We start from the raw sequence: 21,827 nt of genomic DNA on the forward strand, positions 1-21,827 counted from the left end.
TATCTAATTTTATGATTGTTTATGAAGAAAACTAGACTTCTTAGATAAAAAAGAAACTTGAGTGTACTTTTTAAAGATATTATTTATATATTTCATAATGTGTAAATAATACAATTAAAATAGTAATTTAACCTACTATCTGATGTAAAAGTATTTAACAGTAGCACCATCTGTTTCTAGCCTTATAGTCAGAGAAGATATGGCAAAATTTATAAGGGCTAATCTTTCTAATATTACCTGAAACTTACTAGAAATTTGTTTTTTCAACACTCTGCATATGGATTTTGACACCATCATAACCATAGCTTCAAACACCTTTTGTTTAGAGTCTTTTAGAGCAATTGATAATGGGACTTTTTAAATTTGGACCCTTTCAAAGCATGATTAGCAAACTCCAGATTAGGCAAATAAAGGTACCTCAAACATAAGCTATTTAGTATTAGCAGCTCATTAATACCTCTACCAGAGTCCTTTTTATAATATTAGGTAAATCACCTTGTCAGCTTCTGCTAAATACACCTTTACTCTATATCCATGTTTCTTCGAGAACCACTGGCTTGAATAAACTTGGTTTTTGTAGTGTTCTTGTAAAAACTCTTCTTGGGAGTAAGTAAATATATGGGCTGTTTCATTGTGACAGTGTTTTCTATTAGAAAAGGCATTCTTTTCTGTTCCACAAACTCTAGTTCCTTCAGAATGTTTCACTGGGTCCCTTGATAGTGTATTAAGAAGGTGGCATTTTCAAAACTGACTACCGAAACCCACACACATTATCTAGTCTCACACGTAGTATCGCAGTTAAAAACAAGTTAAATCAAAATACTCCTTAAAATATTGTAAAATTTACATCAAAAATAAAAAATGTCTCTTTGTTTACTTTTTCTCAACAATGGCGGCCGATTTTCCGGGCTTTGTCGTCCTGATTCATTGCCGACGTGACTAGATGACGTCAAAATTCTATCGCGCTCAGAACGGATGTAATAGACAAGAAAAACAAATGATGACGTAACCGCCACGGGAAAATAAATGGACCATAGATGGATTTTGTCACTATTCCGGAGAACCAGCGATATGATTCAGCTGTATAGTTTCGCAACGTATCAGCTTAAGGAAACGTAAAATATAGTTTCCGGAGTGCTTTATATTGTCAGCTTGACGGAGCAAAAAAATTTCGATTATGTTCAACAACAACGCTCGTTAAGTGAGGACCTCGATCCGAGTTTATAAAGCGCTAGAGCACGCTTGTTGCATTTTAATATAACTGCACCAGGAATTCGAGCCAGTCAGGTTTATTTAAGTTTTATGAGCTTTCGCTGAAAGTTTTCGAATAGAAGTTATATAATCGGTTAACTAGCTAAAGTTTTCTGAATAAGACGTCTTGCAAATACTAGATTATTGCCTATTGTTAGAATTTCAACTTTGAGTTGAATTTCGCTTGGATAAGATTTGAATTTCAATCCACTAAATTTACTAGTTTTCTTAATACAATTTTGCATTTGTGGAAACTGTCTAAAATGCATTTAAAAAAAAATAGAACACAATAATCGCCTCTTTCTATTCCTATAACATAATATACTATTTCTCATTTTGGCAAATAAATTATACACTTTAGAGACAAAATTAAAATAAATAACTCAACAAAAATCAATCAATAATTGCAAAAGCTACGTAATCGGTTTAAATTACTGTGCACAGATAACCAAACATAAAATGTGCATCATACTTAATCAAATTACGAACGCATATGAAATTAATTTCACAAAATTATTAAAGCCAATTTAAGCCAGAGTTTATTATCGGATGATGGATGACTATAATTAACTATACACACACGGTTTCATAAATCGAATGCAACTAAATTTAATCACATAGTTTCTATAAAGTTTTGAAAGCTTGACTTCATGTAATTACGTAATAAAAAAACTAAATCAAAAAACATCTAATCAATTTACATTTGACATCAAAGTTAGTATGTAAAATAGCTATTTATGTAACCAGTTACGAAAAGTTCGATTTTGTGTAACGAATGAATGTTTGTAGGGCGAGCGCAGCGAGGTCCTACAATTTGAATGAGTTACACAATAAGACATTTTCGAAACGTGTTGCATACATAATTTTTTCTAATTTTGACCAAAAAGCTGTGAAAACCATCTTTTAAAGTGATTTAACACAAATATTCACTTTCATAGCACCTTGTATAAACTGTGACAACGACATGTTATGATGGATGTCGCCCATATGTTTCTACGGAAATGCATAAAAACAGGGAGTGATGAAATGAACTTTTCATAACTAGTTACGAAAAGTAAAACGTTTTGTCACTCTAATCAGTTTAGAAAAGTGTCACTTTATATGCCAAAATTAGAAAAAGTATATTATTATTAAGTTAGTTAAACTGGGTTTGTATCTGCAATTAGATAATCAAAGTCCTTTGACAGCTTCTAGATAACTATAATTTAAAAATAGCAGTTGAAAGTTATGAACAGAAATAGTATATTACATACTCAGGTGGAAAGTGTTTGATTTAGGTAGTTCGCCGAGACGAAGTCGAGGTGAACTTTATCTCGAGACAGAAATTAAACTTTCTACCGTGGTTTGTATACTATTTTATTTTCAACCATTTATCAAAATCTCATCGAACTTTTAATAAATCGTTCAGTTGAAATATTGATTGCTAATAGTCTCTAACAATAAGGTAGTATAGGTACAAGTAGTTATGACTTACAACCATAATAAACGGCTGGTGATTTGTTTACAATCTTAACAACGTCATTATTGTGCTATTCCGTCTTTAATATTTTGAGCTGAAACGTTTCTTAAAGTGCTTTTAACATGGAGATTTCTGAAGCAGATGTTACTCATCATCACCTGAGCTACGAGCTGTTGCAGAGGTGGCGGCATAGTCTCGTAACTATAAGAAGTAAGCCCAGATATGACAAAACGCATATTGACATTCACCCGGGTGGAAAGTGAAAGCAGGTAATTTTCATTTTCCACCTGGTTTACATATAAGAATTAACGTTATTACATACCTGGTTGAAAATAAATATTTTTTTTTTTTTAAGTCTCAAATTTTTTAAGGTCACATGTAGTTTAAAACAAAATTATGTGACTGATTTTACATTTAAACTGCCTATGTATAAGTGTAAATATACTGATAAGCGCCTTTGAAATCTTACAATATTTTTTCAATAATTTTTTATGTATTTGATTTTTAAACTTGAATATGAATGAGCAAAATTATACTTTGAATTGAATGGTATTTGAAAATAAAGAGTCTTTAAACATAAAAAAATAACTAAGGATAGGGTTACCTGACTTCTTATTTCTTAAAAAATATGACCATCATTCATAAAAATAAGTAGAAAATGACATTTGAAAAATGTTTTTTGTTCCAGATACTAGGAAAACTTTGGATAAGGTCTATAAGCATATCTTGTTATTGCAAATCTAACTCTTCCAGATCCAAACACAAACAAAGTTAAATAACTAAAGTTTGCTTAAGGTTATGTTATTTATTTTTGTGACGTTTACAGAAGTATCACCTGATCATTTTCATTGTAAAGAGTCACGTGACTTTGGAAATATCAGTTTAAATTGAAAAACGGTGACGCGTGACAAATTATTTGTCCCAATCAAAACATTTATCTTTCATATTGTTACCTCTTTCTATTTTATTTTGTTTTTTGTCATATAAATGGCAAAAAACCTAAAATTTTTATGCATTCATAATAATTGCAATTTCTATTCCAATTCCTTTGCATGGAGATTTTTGATATCAATTTTGTAAAAACCTAATGAGCTATTCAAGTAGAAAATTCTAGATATCAACAGAACGAACTGATTTAAAATCGTCAAAGATACTAATAACACTACCGGAATTTCCACAGATGTTGCATATTCTATTTCTCACTTTTTTTTGTTTTACGACTTTAGACAAGTTGCACCGTCTCGCCCGAATTCAGGAAAGAAGAAGAAAGCACTTTATCCCTACGAGACGTATAGCACAGTAACGTAGTTTTTTTTCGGTAGAAACCAAAAACGGGGACAGTTCTGCTATTTGTTTCCATAAATTATCCGAGGAGGGTCAAAATTTACATAACCTAAACGGACAGACATTTATTTAGCAAAACGTGCGTCACATTCCCTTAAATTATGCCGGTCGTTAACGTCGTCCGCTTTACATAATAGAACCGAGCACGACACCCACTTATCTTCAGTATTGTAATGCACGGGCTGAATTATACTGGTTAAAGTAAAAGATCCCGTTGTAAAAAATCTGATGTTACGCCACTGTTTTGCGGCGTCTCCTGCATATCCATAGCAACCGGGGCAAATACCGAACACTCTACTCGTGTATACGTTAGTTGTAAACCGTTTCATTTTCGTGCTGTTCCATTTGGAAGAACGTGGAAGTTAGCAAATTGAACGGCATGTTTTTCCGGATGCGTGTCGCGCTTTTCCATTAAAACCGCATCATCAAGGTTATTTTTAGATCACACATTTCCATTATGGAAACAGAGGAGGAGGTGGAGCTGGAAGGCATAGGGGAAGGTATGATGATTAGTTTGTACGTTACCTGTTGATTGTTTTGGGGGGAATTAGTCGATTTAGGTGTGTAAATTTTATCGACTCTCTGCCCGGGTTAATTGGAACGCCCACGTGTCATTTATACGCCTATAAAGCGGAAATTTAAAAGCCATTGTCTTCCAGTTAAATAGCAGAGAATCGATTTCGGTGAGGGTAATAAAAATAACGGCAATTTCATCCACGCTCGAAAAAACCATTACTTCAATTACTTTTCTGCTAAAAACACACCGTCAGTTTTTAATTTACAACCCAGCGTTGAAATGAGTTTCCTGTGTTTTGAGTTAGTTAAACGAGGTTTATACAACCTTCCATAAATGTGAAATGTCTTTACTATAATTATTTATGTAGGTGTTAACCATATTTGTGTAATTACTTTCAATAATAATAAAACTTTTTAAAGGTCAAAATACAGAAAAAAAACCCTCAGTCAATTGTTCTAGTCTTCTACATAATAATAAATCTGTTTTCCTAAGAAATTAATTAAGTTGCTTCATGACAGAAAAGCCTGTTTGTTGCATAAAAGCATTTTAAGAATTTTATTAATCCATCCTCTTTCAAGGCTGCATCAATAAAGTCTAATTTTGCTTACCATTATTTTCCATTATTATGGAAACCTCCTTAAGTAAACTGATCTGTGTACAACAAATCTCGACCTTAACGACTCTCTTTGGCGTAATCCTGAAACAAAGTAACGGTCTTAAAAGTGGTTACTTTATCCAAGTTTGTATGCTTTTCCATAGTCTCTACAAGAAAACAAAACCATTTTACAATAAATGGACTAAGTTAAGTATTGTACGAATCATTAAGACTACCAGTAAATATTTTGTTTGTATTAAATTAGTTAATGACAAAATTAAAATATAAATAAAAAACTTTAGCTGTTCTGTATTATGCAAAGGTTTGCGGAAATGTCTTAATTCTTTTTACCACTTAATGAAAAGAGTGTAATTTCAAAGCTTGTAACATGATTACATTAACAATAGTGGTCACTAAAATATTGATGACACTACGAGCTTCTTTATTCTTTTACGTCAAATCACCGTACGGAAAATTAGCACTTTCCACACTTGTCCTTTATTAGTACTAATCTGAGCTTTATATTATAGTATAAACAAACATCAAGTTATCCGGATTTTTATTATGCCAAAGATGTTTTAAACTAAAATCCGCTTTACTGTTCTTAGTAATATCAAAATCCCCTCTCTGACTTCAAAGGTCGGCTTAAGCTCCGACCTTAACTTTGCTCCGGTAAGCGGCTCCTCCCTAATGGATACGTTTTAACTAGAAGATTACCCCGTACAGACTAGAAAAGTCAAAGTGAGCCGGTAAAAGGTCGAGTAGAAGCTTTTTGATAAAAGCTTACTTTTGAACAAAATTTGAGGGTGTGAAAATTCTGTGGAAAATGAGGCACAATCACGTTTAGAACGGGATCAAAGGTGGACATTTTAGAGATAATATTACTAATTTAGTGTAAGGGTGCTTTGATGCGTTCCTTTATTTCATCAAATCTTTGATGGAATGTACCAATTTGCTTTATAGCTTCATATTCTTTAAAGAGTTTATTTATTTTTGGTAAATAACGTTTTGTCGTTTTCGTCAAAGTGTTAAACTGTGCTTAAAAGTTACAAAAATCAGGGTTTCGTTGTTTCTGAGATTTATGACATTTGTTATTTTCACAGTGGTCACGTTACTGCCTAGCTAAATTATACTCCAAAAACCACGTGATTAATGTCACAGATATCAAAACGGTCAAAGTTTGCCTACAATTTGCAAAAATTACAGTTTTCTTACAGTTTTCGAAACAAGACGTGTTTCTGAGATTTATTACAGTTATTTTGACAATTATCAGTAGACTACTGGTAAATTACAAATTGTTTAAATAATATTATCTTCGCGTCATTTTTCTCATCTCAAAAACATTTGTCATAATTTAAATACAAAAAGCTTAACTTTTTTTTGGAAAAGGCTAGTTTTTCATAAAAAAAGTTATAAGATTGTTATTTATTTGTCAGAAAAGTTTTACTTCATTTATTTTATTATTGATAAAGCAAAATCTCTAAAACATTAAATAACAAATTAAAGCAGCCGTTTATTCAATCTTTATTTTGCAGAATTTTTTTCCAAAAATCCTCTGTATATCCAAATCATGTGTGACAATGACGACAGCCCAATTCTGATTGGACCAGCAGACAGCAGACTAAACTCTAAAAAATTGAGCTCGCAACTCCTATCTTACTTTTTTTCTATTGCCGTTTGTTCTGTATCCCGTGACCACCCTGTACATTCAATACAAATCACATTTAATGCTTGTTTATAGGTCTATGAGTAGAGTAATGGATAGTCATGAGGTGTTTATTTTAATCATATTTAACTGTCATAAACTGAAATACCACTCCATGGAGCAATAAAACTTTGTTTAAAAGCTATACAGTCAGTGTAAATCATATTATTATCTATTTTATAGTTTCATGTGTTGTTATTTGGCAGTTGTGATGTGTAACTGTCTATTCTGGATATATTTCGAGCTGGGACAATAGTGGTAACTGTCTTAAACAACTCCATGAAGCTAAGATGATAAAGACAGTACAATCGGTACAAATCGTATTTACTGCTCTATGAATACAATTTTCACCCTGTATAGGAATTGTTAGATTATCTTGTCTGATATCAGGGTTATAGAATTTACCCTTATTTTTAAAAACAATATAGAGCAAATTCAATATTTTTCAAATAAAATATGTCGCAATATTTTATTTACAACAATTTGTAACATACACCTACAATTAGGAAGTAATTTTCTTCTGCTGCGTGTCTACTAATGGATGTTTGCGATCACATTTGTCCACTCTTCCCTATTACGTATGGTATGCATTAGTTCTTGCATTGTCTTCAGACCTGTCCACTGCCTAACGTTGCGGAGCTATGACATCTTTTTCCTGCCGATTCCTCTCTTTCCCTCTATCTTTCCCTCAATTATCAATTCGAATGCTTCCATCTTGTTCATAGTGCTCGCCTTCAGTGTCCATCTCTCCATGCCATAAAGCAACACTATCCAGACATAACATTTGACAAATTCCCAGTTTTCACACAGCCACGTTCCTAGATTTTTAATTTATTTACTGGCTCTATGGGTTGATTCTCATATGTTAGGCTTGAGTTTTGAAATTCTTGTGGCTTTCGAGTAATTATCATGAATTTAGTCTTCTTGGTGTTGGATATTGAGGCCTATGTTCTTACTGCATTTCCCGGCAGTCCCAAGCATATCCCGTAAATACTCCATGTTATCTGCAACTGGAACTGTGTCGTCCGCATAACGAATATTGTTGACCCATACACCATTCACCTTAACGCCCACGTTGCTTTCTTCTAGTGCTTCCTGAAAGATGGCTTCAGAATATAAATTGAAGAGAAGTGGGGAGAGAACACACCCTTGTCTGACCTCTCTACAAATTGGTCTTGCTTCTGTGAGATCGTTACCAACTCTGACTCCAGCCATTTGGTTCCAGTATAGGCTTTGAATGCAGCGGATGTCTTTGTGGGGTATGTCCAATCTATTTAGGATTCGGATCAGTTTATGATGTTGGACTCTGTCGAACGCCTTTTCATAAGCGATGAAACACAGCATTATGTCCTTTCTCTGATCGTTGCAGTTCTGAATCAGTACTTGAGTCGCAACTAATGCTTCTCTCGTGCCTTAACCTCGTCCGAATCCAAATTGTGTGGATCCGATGTTTCTTTCGCACTTCATTGATATTCTGTAGTGGATAATCTTTAGGAATATCTTCAGTGTATGATTCATGAGCACATTTTGTTGCATTGTTCTTTTTCGGCAAGGGGATAAAATTCGATGTTAACCATTTGGTTAACATCGAAATGGCTGAAGAGCTGTGATGCTTTTGTCGTCCAACAGTTTGAGCAAGTCTACAGGTACGCGATGTGTGCCAATCGTCTTTCGATCTTTTGATGTATCGATCGCTCTTATAATTTCGTCTTTTGTGATAGGAGGACCTGAGAGGTCTTTGTCGTCTACATTTATTGCTAATATAGTTTTCCCATATGATTTTACGCTGTTGATCATCCTGCGCTAATTCTCCCTGATCGTTTTCTACATTTAGGAGTACATATGTTACATTTAGAGGTAATTTTAGGGTAAATGGTTCGTCGTCATAAATTAATATGGCCCTAAAAACGATCTAATTCAGGTAGGAGGCAAATCAATCAAGAAGTAAAATCGAAACATTGCACCATGGACTAATATCGAACGCAAGTTTCAGACAGATAACTAAGCGGTTCATCCACGTATTAAAGTCGTAGTTCAACCCGCGATTTACAGGGGTCACTGTCTGTTTCAACTATGGAAAAGCCGTATTTAATCTAAATTTCCCTATTTTTAGCCATGATACATCTAATTAAACGAGTAGCTAACACTGAGACGCTAAAAACCCAAATATAATTACAACAACTAGAACCCAAAGCAGAAACCCGGAAGAGAATCAGTTAATCAGTTTGCGTTCGACTGCGGTGTTGATCTTTTCGATTGTGCTGAATATTTGATCGAGAGGTTTTGAATTGGTTGATGAACCTAAAATTGGGTACGAAATTAAAACAGACTACTACTACTACTCTCGGAGAGGATCAAATACGAAAAAGCGCGACCTGCGCATTTGTCCGCTGGCGTAGTTTTAAAGGCAAAAATACTTTAGTTCCTAAATGGAAATCGGTATGGGTTCGGGTTCCAACTTACGTAGCAGTTTACCGTTGTCGGGGTTGAAACTCTTTTAAATTAATTCAGTGTTCGGTTAATGACCAGTGTGCTCCGAAAAGAAGACTGTAAAAGTGCAACAACACTAACGGGACAGAGACGGAATTTCTGAGAGTGATTATATTGCCGTGACATACGCATATACACCACAACAAAAACATGGAAGTTTAAGGTTAGGTACTGTCAGATTATTTCTATACAGCGTTTAACCTTCGCCAGTTTAAATTCGTGGTCGCCCATTCAACTGTAAATTCCAAATTACAATTGCTCAGTAGGTTCATTCATATTGTTAATTGTGTACGTTGGTTTTTGCATCAAGAAAATATGTAGTACAATGGGTATATTAAAAATTATATACAGTGTGTCCCTATCATGTTTGTTTATATTTTATTCAAAAGCCAACTTCGTTAATTTTAATCTGACAGCATAATTAAATTGGCGAAGTTGCAGTATCAATCGCCGAATTGCCAAAATCTAATGTCAAAGTGTCAAACTTGACATATGTCAGATGCTTGACACATGTTTTGATTATTTTAAATAAACGGTTCCCATATCTGTCAATTAGATTTCCCGAATCGAAATAAAAAAATCCCGAAATTGTCACTTTTTTTCTGTTTATTTTAAGATGTGTGTCCTTATTTGACACGTGTCAACTTGGTCACTATGACAGCTAGAAGGTTCGTATAAACGTCGAAATGTAGCTCGTAATTTTAGTTTTCTATTAAAAAAACTTTTGTTTTCAAAAAATACAAACAACCGAGATATTGATCGGGAAATAGAGCAGTGCAAGTAAACAAGTTTTACTTGAAGATGTCATAATTTGACAGCTCCTAACTTGGTCCTTGTGACAGTTAGGAGTTTCGTTCGAATGTCAATATGTAGCTTGTAATTTTGATTTGAATCTTGATTCTTTTACCCGAGGGGTAGACGGCCGATCATTTTTTGTACACCAAAATGCCTTTTTGCATACAAAATACCTTGAAATGCCTTTAAAATACCTCACAATGCTTCTATTATTGCTTAAAATGCCTCATAGTGATAATGCCTTAAAACTGCCTAAAACAAAAATATTTGTTGTACGATTGTCTGAAATTACGGATTATATTTTGACGTTTAAACGAATCTTCTAACTGTCATAGTAACCAAGTTAGTTCGTGTCAAATAAGGACCTATCATTTAAAAGAACCTTTGAAAAATTAAATATATAGAATTTTAAATTTAGACAGTGGTAAAATTGTAAGAACTACGTCACGTGACTTTGATAATGCAATTTTTGAGTTTGCAACACTGTAAACACTAGTTGACATTGTCAAAAACAGTCACGTGACCTTCAAATCGCACTTTAAACTTTGGAAAATTGATAAATAAAATTTGGACAGTTGTAAAAACTTAAATTGCAAAATACACGTCACATGACTTGGATAATTCCATTTTTGAGTTTGAAACACTGTAAAGACTAGTTTACATTGTCAAAAACAGTCACGTGACCTTCAAAACGCAGTTTAAACTTTGGAAAATTGATAAATTAAATTTAGACAGTTGTAAAGACTTAAATTGCAAAATACACGTCACATGACTTGGATAATTCAATTTTTGAGCTTGCAACACTGTAAAAACCCGTTGACATTATCAAAAACAGTCACGTGACCTTCAAAACCCAGTGTAAACTTTGGAAAATTGATAAATAAAATTTGGACAGTTGTACCTACAAAATTAAATTGCAAAGTGTGCAATTCTCAGCTTACACCACTGTAAAGGCCAGTTGATATCTGTCAAAATTAATCACGTGACCGTTAAAATGTAGTTTAAATGTTGAAAAATTGGTAAATTATTATAATAATTTGTAATGAATATTGTTTCAACTTAATATCATGTAACAAAGATTTTACCATAATAATTACATGTGCTGTCAATTTTCTTATATTGATACACTATATTGTCTACTTGATCTACTACAATGTATTCCTTAAAATATCGCAAAATTTCCTTTATTTATGCTTTATTTCGCTCAAAATTCGAATGAATGAATATAACCACAGTCAATGCCTCAAAATTCTATGAAATGCCTTATAAATACATTAAAAATATCTCATTATGCTTTGTAATGCCTTGTAATACCTCAAAATGCTTTGCAATACTGGCAAAGTGTCTCATAATACCACGAGTCTGTCCCTGAATACAGTTTTCTTTGAAAAATCACAAATAACCGAGATATTTTACATGAAATACAAGAGTGTAATTGTACTAGAAATAGTGAAGGTATCACAATTTGACAGCTCCTAACTGGGTCCCTATAACATCTAGGAGGTTTGTTCAAACGGCAAAATGTAGCTCCACCCTTCTGCTTTCTTTTGTCGAGAATTTAATAATCTGGCAACCCTGTTTAAATAGAACATCTTCTATTTTATTTGCTCAATTGGAAAATCTTAATGACACCAAAAAATACATGTCAAAGTATTATATAAGTCAACTATTTTTTGACCTGAAGTGTATAAGTTTTGTTACATTTTTTTTAAATTACATTTAGTGGACTACTATTGATCAAAAAATCAAATTGCTAATAACAAAGAAAGTTGGTGATTACTTTCTGTTATTGCGTAGCATTAGGATAGATTGAACAGATTGATCCAGAAACAAAGGACAGTTAAAACTATGAAAAAGCAACAGACGAGATAACCACATAATAAAGTTGTATTTAAAGGTTTCTCCACATGGACAAATTCAAAGAAATGACAGTTTATCCGATCAAAGTTGCTTTTGATTGGCAATTAGCCAGTATTTCCAAGTTTCAAATTCAGATTTTCGGACAAAGGAAAATCGGGTCACTAACAACGAGCCCAAATTAATTATGTTTTGTGTATTCTGAGATAGACGTTTAATATAAGTTTGGGGTTAAAATTGAGGTCGTTTATACCCTTATTTTGTGCCCCAACTTACACATAATCATCCTTATACAGTAAAGTCATTGAATGTCTTATTTCAATATTGACATTTCAAGAAAAATTGTGTTTTTAGCATAAGACTGAATATGTTTTTAAAGAAATTAATTAAATATCTTATATAATACTACATATTTTAATTATCTTAACTTAAGGATAACAAAATTATATTATACAAAGGAATCCCATGATAATATGAGAGAACTGTTGCAAATCAATGCTCAAGACAAAGGTGGAATTCAACTTTGTAAGTGACATGTGTCAGTGTGTCATCATATATTGTTATCAGGAAGTTTGATTAACATCATTGCGACCAACTCTCAAATAAAAAGAAATGGATATGTCAGGTTTTGGCAGTCAAATTTTGTTTGACAGTTTATAAACAACTTACCTTTGACAGTTACTTTGACATTTAAGGTCATAATTAATTAGACATTATTCCAAAAAACTTATTTTGAACAACACTTTGTTTATTTTGGTTTTTCAGTATAACTATTGGCTATTGGCGTATAACAACTTCAATTTTGTCTGTTTCTTAGGAAAACACACATACGAGTATGTAAAATCTTATTCTGTGTACTGGGTATTCACTGAACTAATAAAATACAAACATTTGGTTAAAAATTAAAAATACTATTGTTAGCATTTTTGGGTTAGTTTTTCTTATTTAAGTTCAATAAAAGTCATTATTTTTATTATTGATTAAATTAAAATTAATTGAAAAGTTAAAGTTACATAACTCTCACCACTCAAACTTCTTAAATTTTCCGTGCTGTTACCCAAGGTCGGTATTCTATCACCGAAGAAAAAAAGAAAACTGTCAACGAAAAAAATGTTCTCTTATCTTTTTCTGCTGCGAAGCACCGAAATCCTTAATCCAAATTTCAATCAATCTTCTCCCAGCCGGTGGTATTTTCGTTAAGTGGCCTTGTCAGGGATAAGGGTCAGCAAAAAATAAGAGTTTTTCAACTGTTTTGTCTTGAAGAGAAACGCAATTTAATAACGAAAATCCTTAAACCGCAAGGTTGACAGCCAGTTTAAACTGAATGTAATGGTGTCGGTTTTTTTTTTTTTGAAAGGATGTTATTTCACACCGTCTATTTTTGCGTTACCGAACATTCTCAGATTTCTTGGCGCCACGCGTAAATTACTGTTTTTCTTCCGGGGGTGAAGCAAAACTCGAATTACTCCACCCTCCCCCCCCCAGAGTGATGAATTGCTCCTAATGAACTAAAAGTTAATTTATTACTCAAAATCGCGCTTCCAGAGTAATCCAGAGTAATTAAGGTTGAAAGTTTTGGCCCAATTGTTATGTATTGCTGTACTAATTTGATTTATGCCAAAACCAGCACTACTTGTTTATAATTTATAATAGATGTTTATAAAATACAATAGTTTCTTTAAAATTTTATTAAATATCTGGGTATTTAAAGTTTTTCTGAAATACCAAAGTTAAGAAAACTGGAACGCACAACAAAAAGCAATCTGACAACTCCTACCGTAACTGAAACGTCAGCGCAGACATTTGACACTTCCATCCACTAACCGACTAATGTCAATCATGTGATTAATTCCCATTAGGATCGGAGGAACAACAGTTCAAACCATCCAGAAATATTGTAATATTGTGCCAGAGGCGTCTAGAGTCACTAGGAAATGCTAGAATCCTCAAAAACTAAAATCCTCGCTAAAATCGACATATGCTGACAAAGCTTAATATCTTTAAATGTTTACTTTATTTTTTACTACATTTTGACAACAATGCATATTTTTCGGCTGTGAGGTCATCCTACTCTACTTTGATTTTATGTATATGTGGTTGATGAGCGGTACTAAACATTTGTGTTTTTTTCAGAACCGGATACTGTGAGCAAACTGGCTCTCCCTTTGGGTAGTGCTTCGCCCCCTGTCCTGTGGGGGGCACGTCGTAAATCAGGTAAGAGCCTACCACGTACAATAATTTTTAAAACGGTGAAATCAAGCGAAAACGGCCAAAACGCCTTTTCCTTCCGCACAGTCTAGACTGTGTGCGAGGTTAATGCCTTTCAGCTCCTACTTCCTATTCCTGTTAAGTACCAGACTTAAAAATCTTTCATTTAGTTGGTTAATGAGCACAATGGGAGTCATGAAATTGCCACTCTTTTGGTATTCAGCCTACGACTTGAAGCATGACTACTCTCTGTTCTAGAAAAAGTGACCGAGATGTCATAATTAGTAATGATATTCAATTTTATCTTAGGTTAGTTCCAAAGATTTTCTTTGATGTATTTTGGTTGCTTACTTGAGCGTTGTGAATGGAGAAAGTCTTTCTGAACCTTTTTGCTCTCTTGCCAAATTTCCATAACTCTAACCGGTTCCAAGATATTCAACTTTTTTACTTATAAAATTTTTAAAAAACCTTTAAATTGCAACTAACTCTCTGCCAGTTTTTACTGCGTTTACCCGGTTCTAAGTCGGTGTAAACGTAATCCACTGGTTGCACAAAGTCATCCTGAATATTTTTAGTGTCTTGTAAAATTTTTGTAGCAAATTTTGAGATAGTCCATTTCCGAGATAGTCAACTTTTTAAAGTTTTTTTCAAAAAAGTTTTCAGCCACTGTGAAATGCTCAAAATGTTTACCTTGAGCTACTCTTTCTCTTCTAACTAACCGCAACACCATTGAGCATATACAGAGTGTTTAAAAAATAAAAGAAAGTACATTAATGGAGTGGCGGACAATACCAGCTTCGAACCAATACATACGCGAATTTAGGAACATTCTTCAATGACGTCAAATTTTCTTCTCGCTCAGTTCACAAGTAATAGAAAAGGAACGACAATTATTACGTCACTGACAGTAGCCCTAGAACGGACTTAATAAAGATTTCCTGGGAAAAATATATTTATTGATCCTATCGATATAAATGCTTAAGATTCTTCGAAATAGTATCCTCCTGCAATCATCAATACACTTACGAAAGCGTTTCTGTCATGCTTGGAAGGTATGTTGATCCACAAAAATGCCTTTCAAGAATATTGCCAATGGATGTTTTCCACGACTACCAATGCTTTCGTTCAGCTCTTTCTTCAGTCGGGGGAACAAAAAAAGGGTCACAAAGAGCTATATCGGGATTGTAAGGCGGCTGGGGGACTACTGGTGGCGTCCAATTCCAACTTCCTGACCCGAAGATGATCCCCCAGCCCTTTTACAGTCTCGATCTAGCTTCCTGTGAATTTTTTTGGTTCACCGGACTCAACTGACAGCTGAACGAAAAGCATTGGTAGTTCGTAAAAAAACATCCAAACGCAACGTTCTTGAAAGGGGTGGTTTCCAGGTATGGCAGACACGTTTTCGTAAGATTCAGAGGAGATGACTATTTCGAAGAACTTTGTATACACTTGTGCATTACTTTCATAATGAACCATGTATTACTTAACTCTTTGACGTGATTTAATTTTTATTACCTGTCATACCAGATTTTTCTTTGAATTGAAATCGATCTGTGAAAATTTAGAACGCCACTGAATTTAAAGCCATTACCCCAAAAGATTAAGTATTGAACTTTGAAAAGATGAGGTCATTAAGCATCCTCGGTCGCCGTCCAAAAATCTCACTAAAGCTAAAGAATATTTATTTTTAGAGTTCTCCATTGTGTCTCTCCGCGGGAACTTCCTTGGAACTTTGGCGTGGAGGCGTCCTGACTACGGCCAGGCTTTGATAAACTTTCTGACAGACCAATTGTTTCGGTTTATTTAGTTAAGTGCTTTTGTACTAACCGACATTATTAACACAACCGTAAAAAAATTTACTTTTATCGTAACAGGCAGCATTAGTAAAATCCATTTTTTCTGTTTCTAGAATAGGGAGAAAACAACTGCTTAAAGTTTTTCTTCGTTCTTAAGTTTACTGTTGTATTTGTTTTGGGTGGGACTGTGGGATATTGGAATAGTTCAGCGTAGAAATTTCCTTCCTCGAAAACTGGTGCTACCCCGTAAAAAGTCGGTTGGAACCCAAATTGGTTTGAAATATTTTCTGTCAGAAACCAGGTCCTGTTGGTGAAGAATGGGGCTGGTTGTTCTGATGGTAAAACACTTGGTTCATTTATAGTAAGAATGGATCTTTTCTTAACTTCCCTTGGTGTTATTGGGTGATTTGCATTGACTTCTTTACTCACGGATGATGGTGTGAACAATCTGTCTTGTGTTGGTTTTGGTAATGGTAAGCTGGACCAAAATTGTTCTAACTGTTGAGTAGTGCTGGTGTTGACGTTTTCAAGACAAAATGATCTATTTTCTGTTAGTTTTGTATCAGAGCTATTTCGGGCAACTAAGCAACGTTTCTGTAATTCACCCAAAACATTCTGAACCCTATTAAGATTAGTTTTTTCCATCGAAGAAATTTCAGGCTCTCTACTGTCTTTTTTAGGTGACTGTAAATTCTTCCATCTTAATTCCTCCAAAGAAAATCCATCTTCAAAATATTCATTGCTTGAAACTTCGTAAATTGTTTCACAGTAGCGCTGATTTGGCATCAAAACTGGATTACTCCAGTGGCTTACAGGCTGATGACCAAATCCATTGTGTTGGCTTCTGGAATATTTTAACTTGGTTGGCATGGTTCAAGCAGAGCACTTTTAATTTTTTGAGAACATAAATACGTCAAAACTGCTGCAAAGTAACACTGAAGTTTCGGGCTGATTGACAAACTGGTTTTTAAACTAATTATGCCAATAGGCATAATTTATAAACAACACCCACAAAGTTAGTGAATGAAGTTGTTGCATTTTTTGTCTTGTTTGAAAACCGTTTGAGTGTTGCACGTGGACGTTTGTTTGTATAAATCAGGTCGAGATATGCATGTTGTTGAATGTGGGTAGGCCTCATTTGCAATTATTGTCTGAAAGAAAAACTCCGTTTAGACCAAAAGCTGAGTGTTGGTAGTATTTCCTGTTTACTCACTTACGCTGTTGAATATTCAATACTTTATTAACTATTAACCAGGAAAGTGCCACAGATCAAATTGCAACAAGAGATGGTAAACAAAAGCTGCTAGGAAAGAATAGAAAATTAATAATATCAATAATTAATTATCGGTCACTAAAGGTTTAAATAAGGAATTTTAATTAATTGATTTAATATAATAATTGTATGAATATAATTAAAACTGTTATTATATATTTTTAGGCTGAAACCATCCTTGAACCCAAATTAGTTATTGAAAAAATACCAATTTGGCTTTGGAGCGTTATAATAATCTTTCAGTCATTGGTTTGATAAATGAAGAAAACCTACTTTGAGCCAAAATTGATATTTTATTATTGATATATTATTTGCTAGGAATTCTTTGGGTCAAGATTCAATATAAATAAAAACATATTTATATGTGTCAAACTGTCAAAAGTGACAAGAGCCATGTTTTAAGAGTACACAACACGTGGCTTAAAACCATTAAGGTAACTCTAACTTAAAAACTTACGACGCTTAAGAAAACCTCAATATTAAACTCACAACTCTCTGAAGAAGTCTTTTTCAACCAGAATTTTAATAATAAAACTTAATAAATTAATTGAATGTTAAGTCAAAACGAGGTTTTCATAACTTTTCCATCAAAGAAAATTTGATTGATAAAATAATTAAATTTGGCATGCACTGCTAAACTAATAGCATTCCTTAATTAAAGCGTCTTGGACAAACTGCCGATAGTATAACTTTGTTCATGGAAACTTTGTTTTAAACTCATAACTATCTAAGGAATTTCGAAGCTAAAGATTTTGGAAATAAATCTTTCTAAAGTAACTTAAGAAGTGCTTTCACGTAGAATATCTGATACAAAGTTTATTCAAGAGAGTCAAAATACCCACTTGGAGTGACCGAATCATGTTTTTAAGCACATTTTTGATATCCTCATTAAATTTCCTATCTGATGACATAGAGAAACACTGAAAAATCAGGTACAGTCAGAGAGAAAAGTGTTGTCAAAGTTTGAACTGCCAGAAACACAGTTTGAAAGGACAGTCAGGGACAAAATTGCCTGTAAAACCCACTTGGAGTGACCGAATAATGTTTTTAAGCACATTTTTGAAATCCTCATTAAATTTCCTATCTTATGACATAAAGAAACACTGCAAAATCAGGTACAGTCAGAGAAAAAAGTGTTGTCAAAGTTTGAACTGCCAGAAACACAGTTTGAAAGGACAGACAGGGACAAAAAGGAGGTCAAAATACAGTCTGTGCTAGTTATAAATAAAAAAAATATGTTGCTATTTGAGAGGAAATTGCAATAGTATATTACATACTCAGGTGGAAAGTCTTTGATTTCTGTCGAAAATCTGAACTTTATCTCGAGACAGAAATTAAACTTTCTACCGTGGTTTGTATACTATTTTATTTTCAACCATTTATCAAAATCTCATCGAACTTCTAATAAATCATTCAGTTGAAATATTGATTGCTAATAGTCTCTAACAATAAGGTAGTATAGGTACGAGTAATTATGACTTCAACCACAATAAACGACTGGTGATTTGTTTACAATCTTGACAACGTCATTATTGTGCTATTCTGTCTTTAATATTTGGAGCTGAAACGTTTCTTAAAGTGCTTTTAACATGGAGATTTCTGAAGACGCAGATGTTACTCATCATCACCTGAGCTGCGAGCTGTTGCAGAGGTGGCAGCACAGTCTCTTAACTATAAAAAGTAAGCCCAGATATGACAAAACGCATATTGACATTCACCCGGGTGGAAAGTGACATTCACAAGGGTGGAAAGTGAGTACTTTAAGTAAAAGCAGGTAATTTTCATCTTTCCACCTGGTTTACACATAAGAAATAACGTTATTACATACCTGGTTGAAAATAAAAATAAATAACCGCAGAATGAAATTAACATGCTGATAGAACAATGTTTATACAAAAAAGCAGTCAAATTTATTTATAGAAATAACAAATTCTATAATTCTGTCATTTTTTATGTCAAATTTGAATACTAAAACTGTATAAAACAAAAAATGCTTAAATTTTTACTGTAAAATGTGGACCTAAATTTAATCGATTTAAAAATTGATTCTTAAGTTAAAGAAAAAACAGGATCGATGGCAAACAGTACAATTAAAATTATGCATCAGACAACTCTACTATTGACAAAAAACATCTGAAAACATTATTTTACCTTCACAACTGATTCAGGAGTAATATGTTTGAAAGACTGTATACTTATTGAAATAAAAAAAAAACAAATTGCAATGCCAAACAGAAACTCTTGGTGTTTGACTACTAATGATCTCATTTTCCTCATGTAAAAGGGGTCACTATACCAAAAAAAAAAAACTGAGATAAACTGTAATTTTTTATCATTTATTACTTCCTGCCTTGAATGAAAAGGCCAAGGACAAAAATAATGACCCTCGATTAGGGTCTTATTTGTTTTTATTCTTAAGAATGGATGTTCGTCCATTAAATAACCCGAAAACGCTCTTAGAAGAAGATGGGAAGGCGCAGCTGATGGAGACAGAGATTTATGCATCCAGACCGTGTATAAGTTTAGGATGGGCTTTTTATTTTGCCCGACGCAAATCTATTCGGTTTGTTTCCTGATACGGGTTTATGCGATGATTTATTGTTTTCTGGATGTTGTCGATTTGGATTTGGAAGCTTTACGAGTGTATGCTTACCAAAAATTTTTTTTTTTTTCAATTTATGATTCTGTAATAGTACAAAATAGAGGAATTTACAGTGCAGTTGCAGTTTCCGCTTCGCGTTGTTTTAGTCAGCAACCGAGTGCAAAAAATACACTTTCCGCACATAGGTATTAGATAATATTTGTCCTACGGTCTTAAAGGAAACTGCAATTCAGTGCCAGATTAAGGAGGCTACTATCAATCAAATCATTAGCAAACAGGCATACGAAAATGCAATAATAACAAGAAATGTCACCTCTTAACTATGTTACGTTACAAGTGAAAACACGACTCACACGAATTAGTTTAACAAAGCAGTTGCACCCTGTTACTTTTTGCCTTGTAGCTCTTTAAGGAGACCCTTAAATGTAAAAATACCTTAGTACAATCTTATACAGGATGACAGTTTGGTGCACCCTGTCACTTTTTGCCTTGTAACTTCTTAAGGAGACCTCTAATTTAATTTTAAGAGTCACGTGAGACCTTTTTCATGTCAAAACGGAATTTGACCTCCTCATCCTCGAAAAATGAATAACTAATTCTGGTAATTAATTTGTTTTAGTAACATAATACAGTGCGAACAAACGCAAAGGGATAATACTTTGGGCTAATTAATAATCCCTTAATAACAACGAAACGCGATATATAAATTAGGATGTTTCGAGTTCCAGTAAGGTTTTTTACAAAAAGTTCCTAAGTAGTCTGTTTTGTCTGTCTGACAGACTAATTAACAGTGGAAGGTGGTTTTTCTTGTTAGAACTTGTTTTTCTTTAATAAAGGCTCTAAAAACACACTATTTCCATCATGAATTTACGTGATTAAGGGCGCTCTCCAATTAAGTAGACACGAACATGTCTGAATCGCGTTCAAAGTGAATGTAATTACGAAAATTTCAGCTAAAAGCCTCCCTTTCTAGAGTCAATTAAGATATTCGGATAATATTAAGGTCGGTCAAATGGAAAACCATATTTCAGTTGTTCGAAGATACGCCAATGAGGCGGTGCCGTTGTGAATCCTCTTTTAAACTATGACTTTACGAACTCAACGGTCATTTTCCTTGCCCTCCTTTAAAGTTCCAGGTAAGTTTTAGTTGCGAAAATTCCCGGTAGTATTTTCAGAAGGACCGTACAAGGATTATATTGTTTCGAGTAAGTACAACGACCTGTACGAATTGGGACCACGAATAATAGTCACTTTGCTGTTTTAATAAATAAACAATCTATTTTTTTTAATATGAGTTACACCGAAAAGTCATATAGAAAAAATGTGGACTTGCCTAGCAATCATAATTCGCGGAATTCGAGCAGCTTTTATGTTAGAACTTGTTCAAACGAGTTCAAGGAAAGATGATGACAATGCATTTTAATAGTGTGCCTATTCTTATGAATCCTGGTTAATTCAATAGTCAATAAGGAAAAAAATATATTTTTTACTGATACATAAATTTTTCTACAAGAAAAGTAAAACACTGAGTATTTTGATAAGAAAAACTAATTGGATGGAAGTATACTCTGAATTTTACACTATCCGAATATCAATCATTTGTTTTTCTTAAAAGCGTCTTTTGACCAGCCTGTATTATGTCGTGGATTTCACAAATAACCGTCTTTTTTAATAATAATGTTAGAATATTGGAAAAAGAGTTTGGATGTTTCCAGTTTTTAACAGTCTACAAACTTTATTATTTAGATATTCAACGTCAGTTTGTATTTATTTAAAAAATCAATTAATTCACTTTCTTAATAATCAACATTGAATCTCAATAAAAATTACTACAAAGTGAACCAAAACTGGCCTCTCTCTCTCTCTCTCTTTATGTTACCGAGATATTGAATTTCAAAAAGTAGTAAAAAAAAACAACATAATTCTTTAAATTTT

At 33.4% G+C, this 21,827-nt stretch overlaps 1 protein-coding gene across 10 annotated transcripts in view; it reads left to right on the top strand.

The window, feature by feature from the left end:
• Positions 1 to 21,827, top strand: part of Pde11 (Phosphodiesterase 11) — a 122,415-nt gene that overhangs the window by 11,692 nt on the left and 88,896 nt on the right. For 6 of the 10 annotated variants that reach the window (XM_081984536.1, XM_081984568.1, XM_081984519.1 and 3 more), the window contains one exon: positions 14,147 to 14,227. In XM_081984536.1, the coding sequence (XP_081840662.1) occupies positions 14,147 to 14,227 (81 nt within the window). Of the gene's footprint in view, positions 1 to 4,496; positions 4,555 to 9,096; positions 9,530 to 14,146; positions 14,228 to 21,827 lie in introns of those variants that run through there. The other 4 variants (XM_081984527.1, XM_081984560.1, XM_081984602.1 and 1 more) reach the window with 3 other exon arrangements.

The sequence above is a fragment of the Ips typographus genome, linkage group LG1 (genome assembly GCF_016097725.1).
Source record: "Ips typographus isolate SLU linkage group LG1, UJ_Ityp_2.0, whole genome shotgun sequence".
NCBI lineage: Eukaryota > Metazoa > Arthropoda > Insecta > Coleoptera > Curculionidae > Ips > Ips typographus.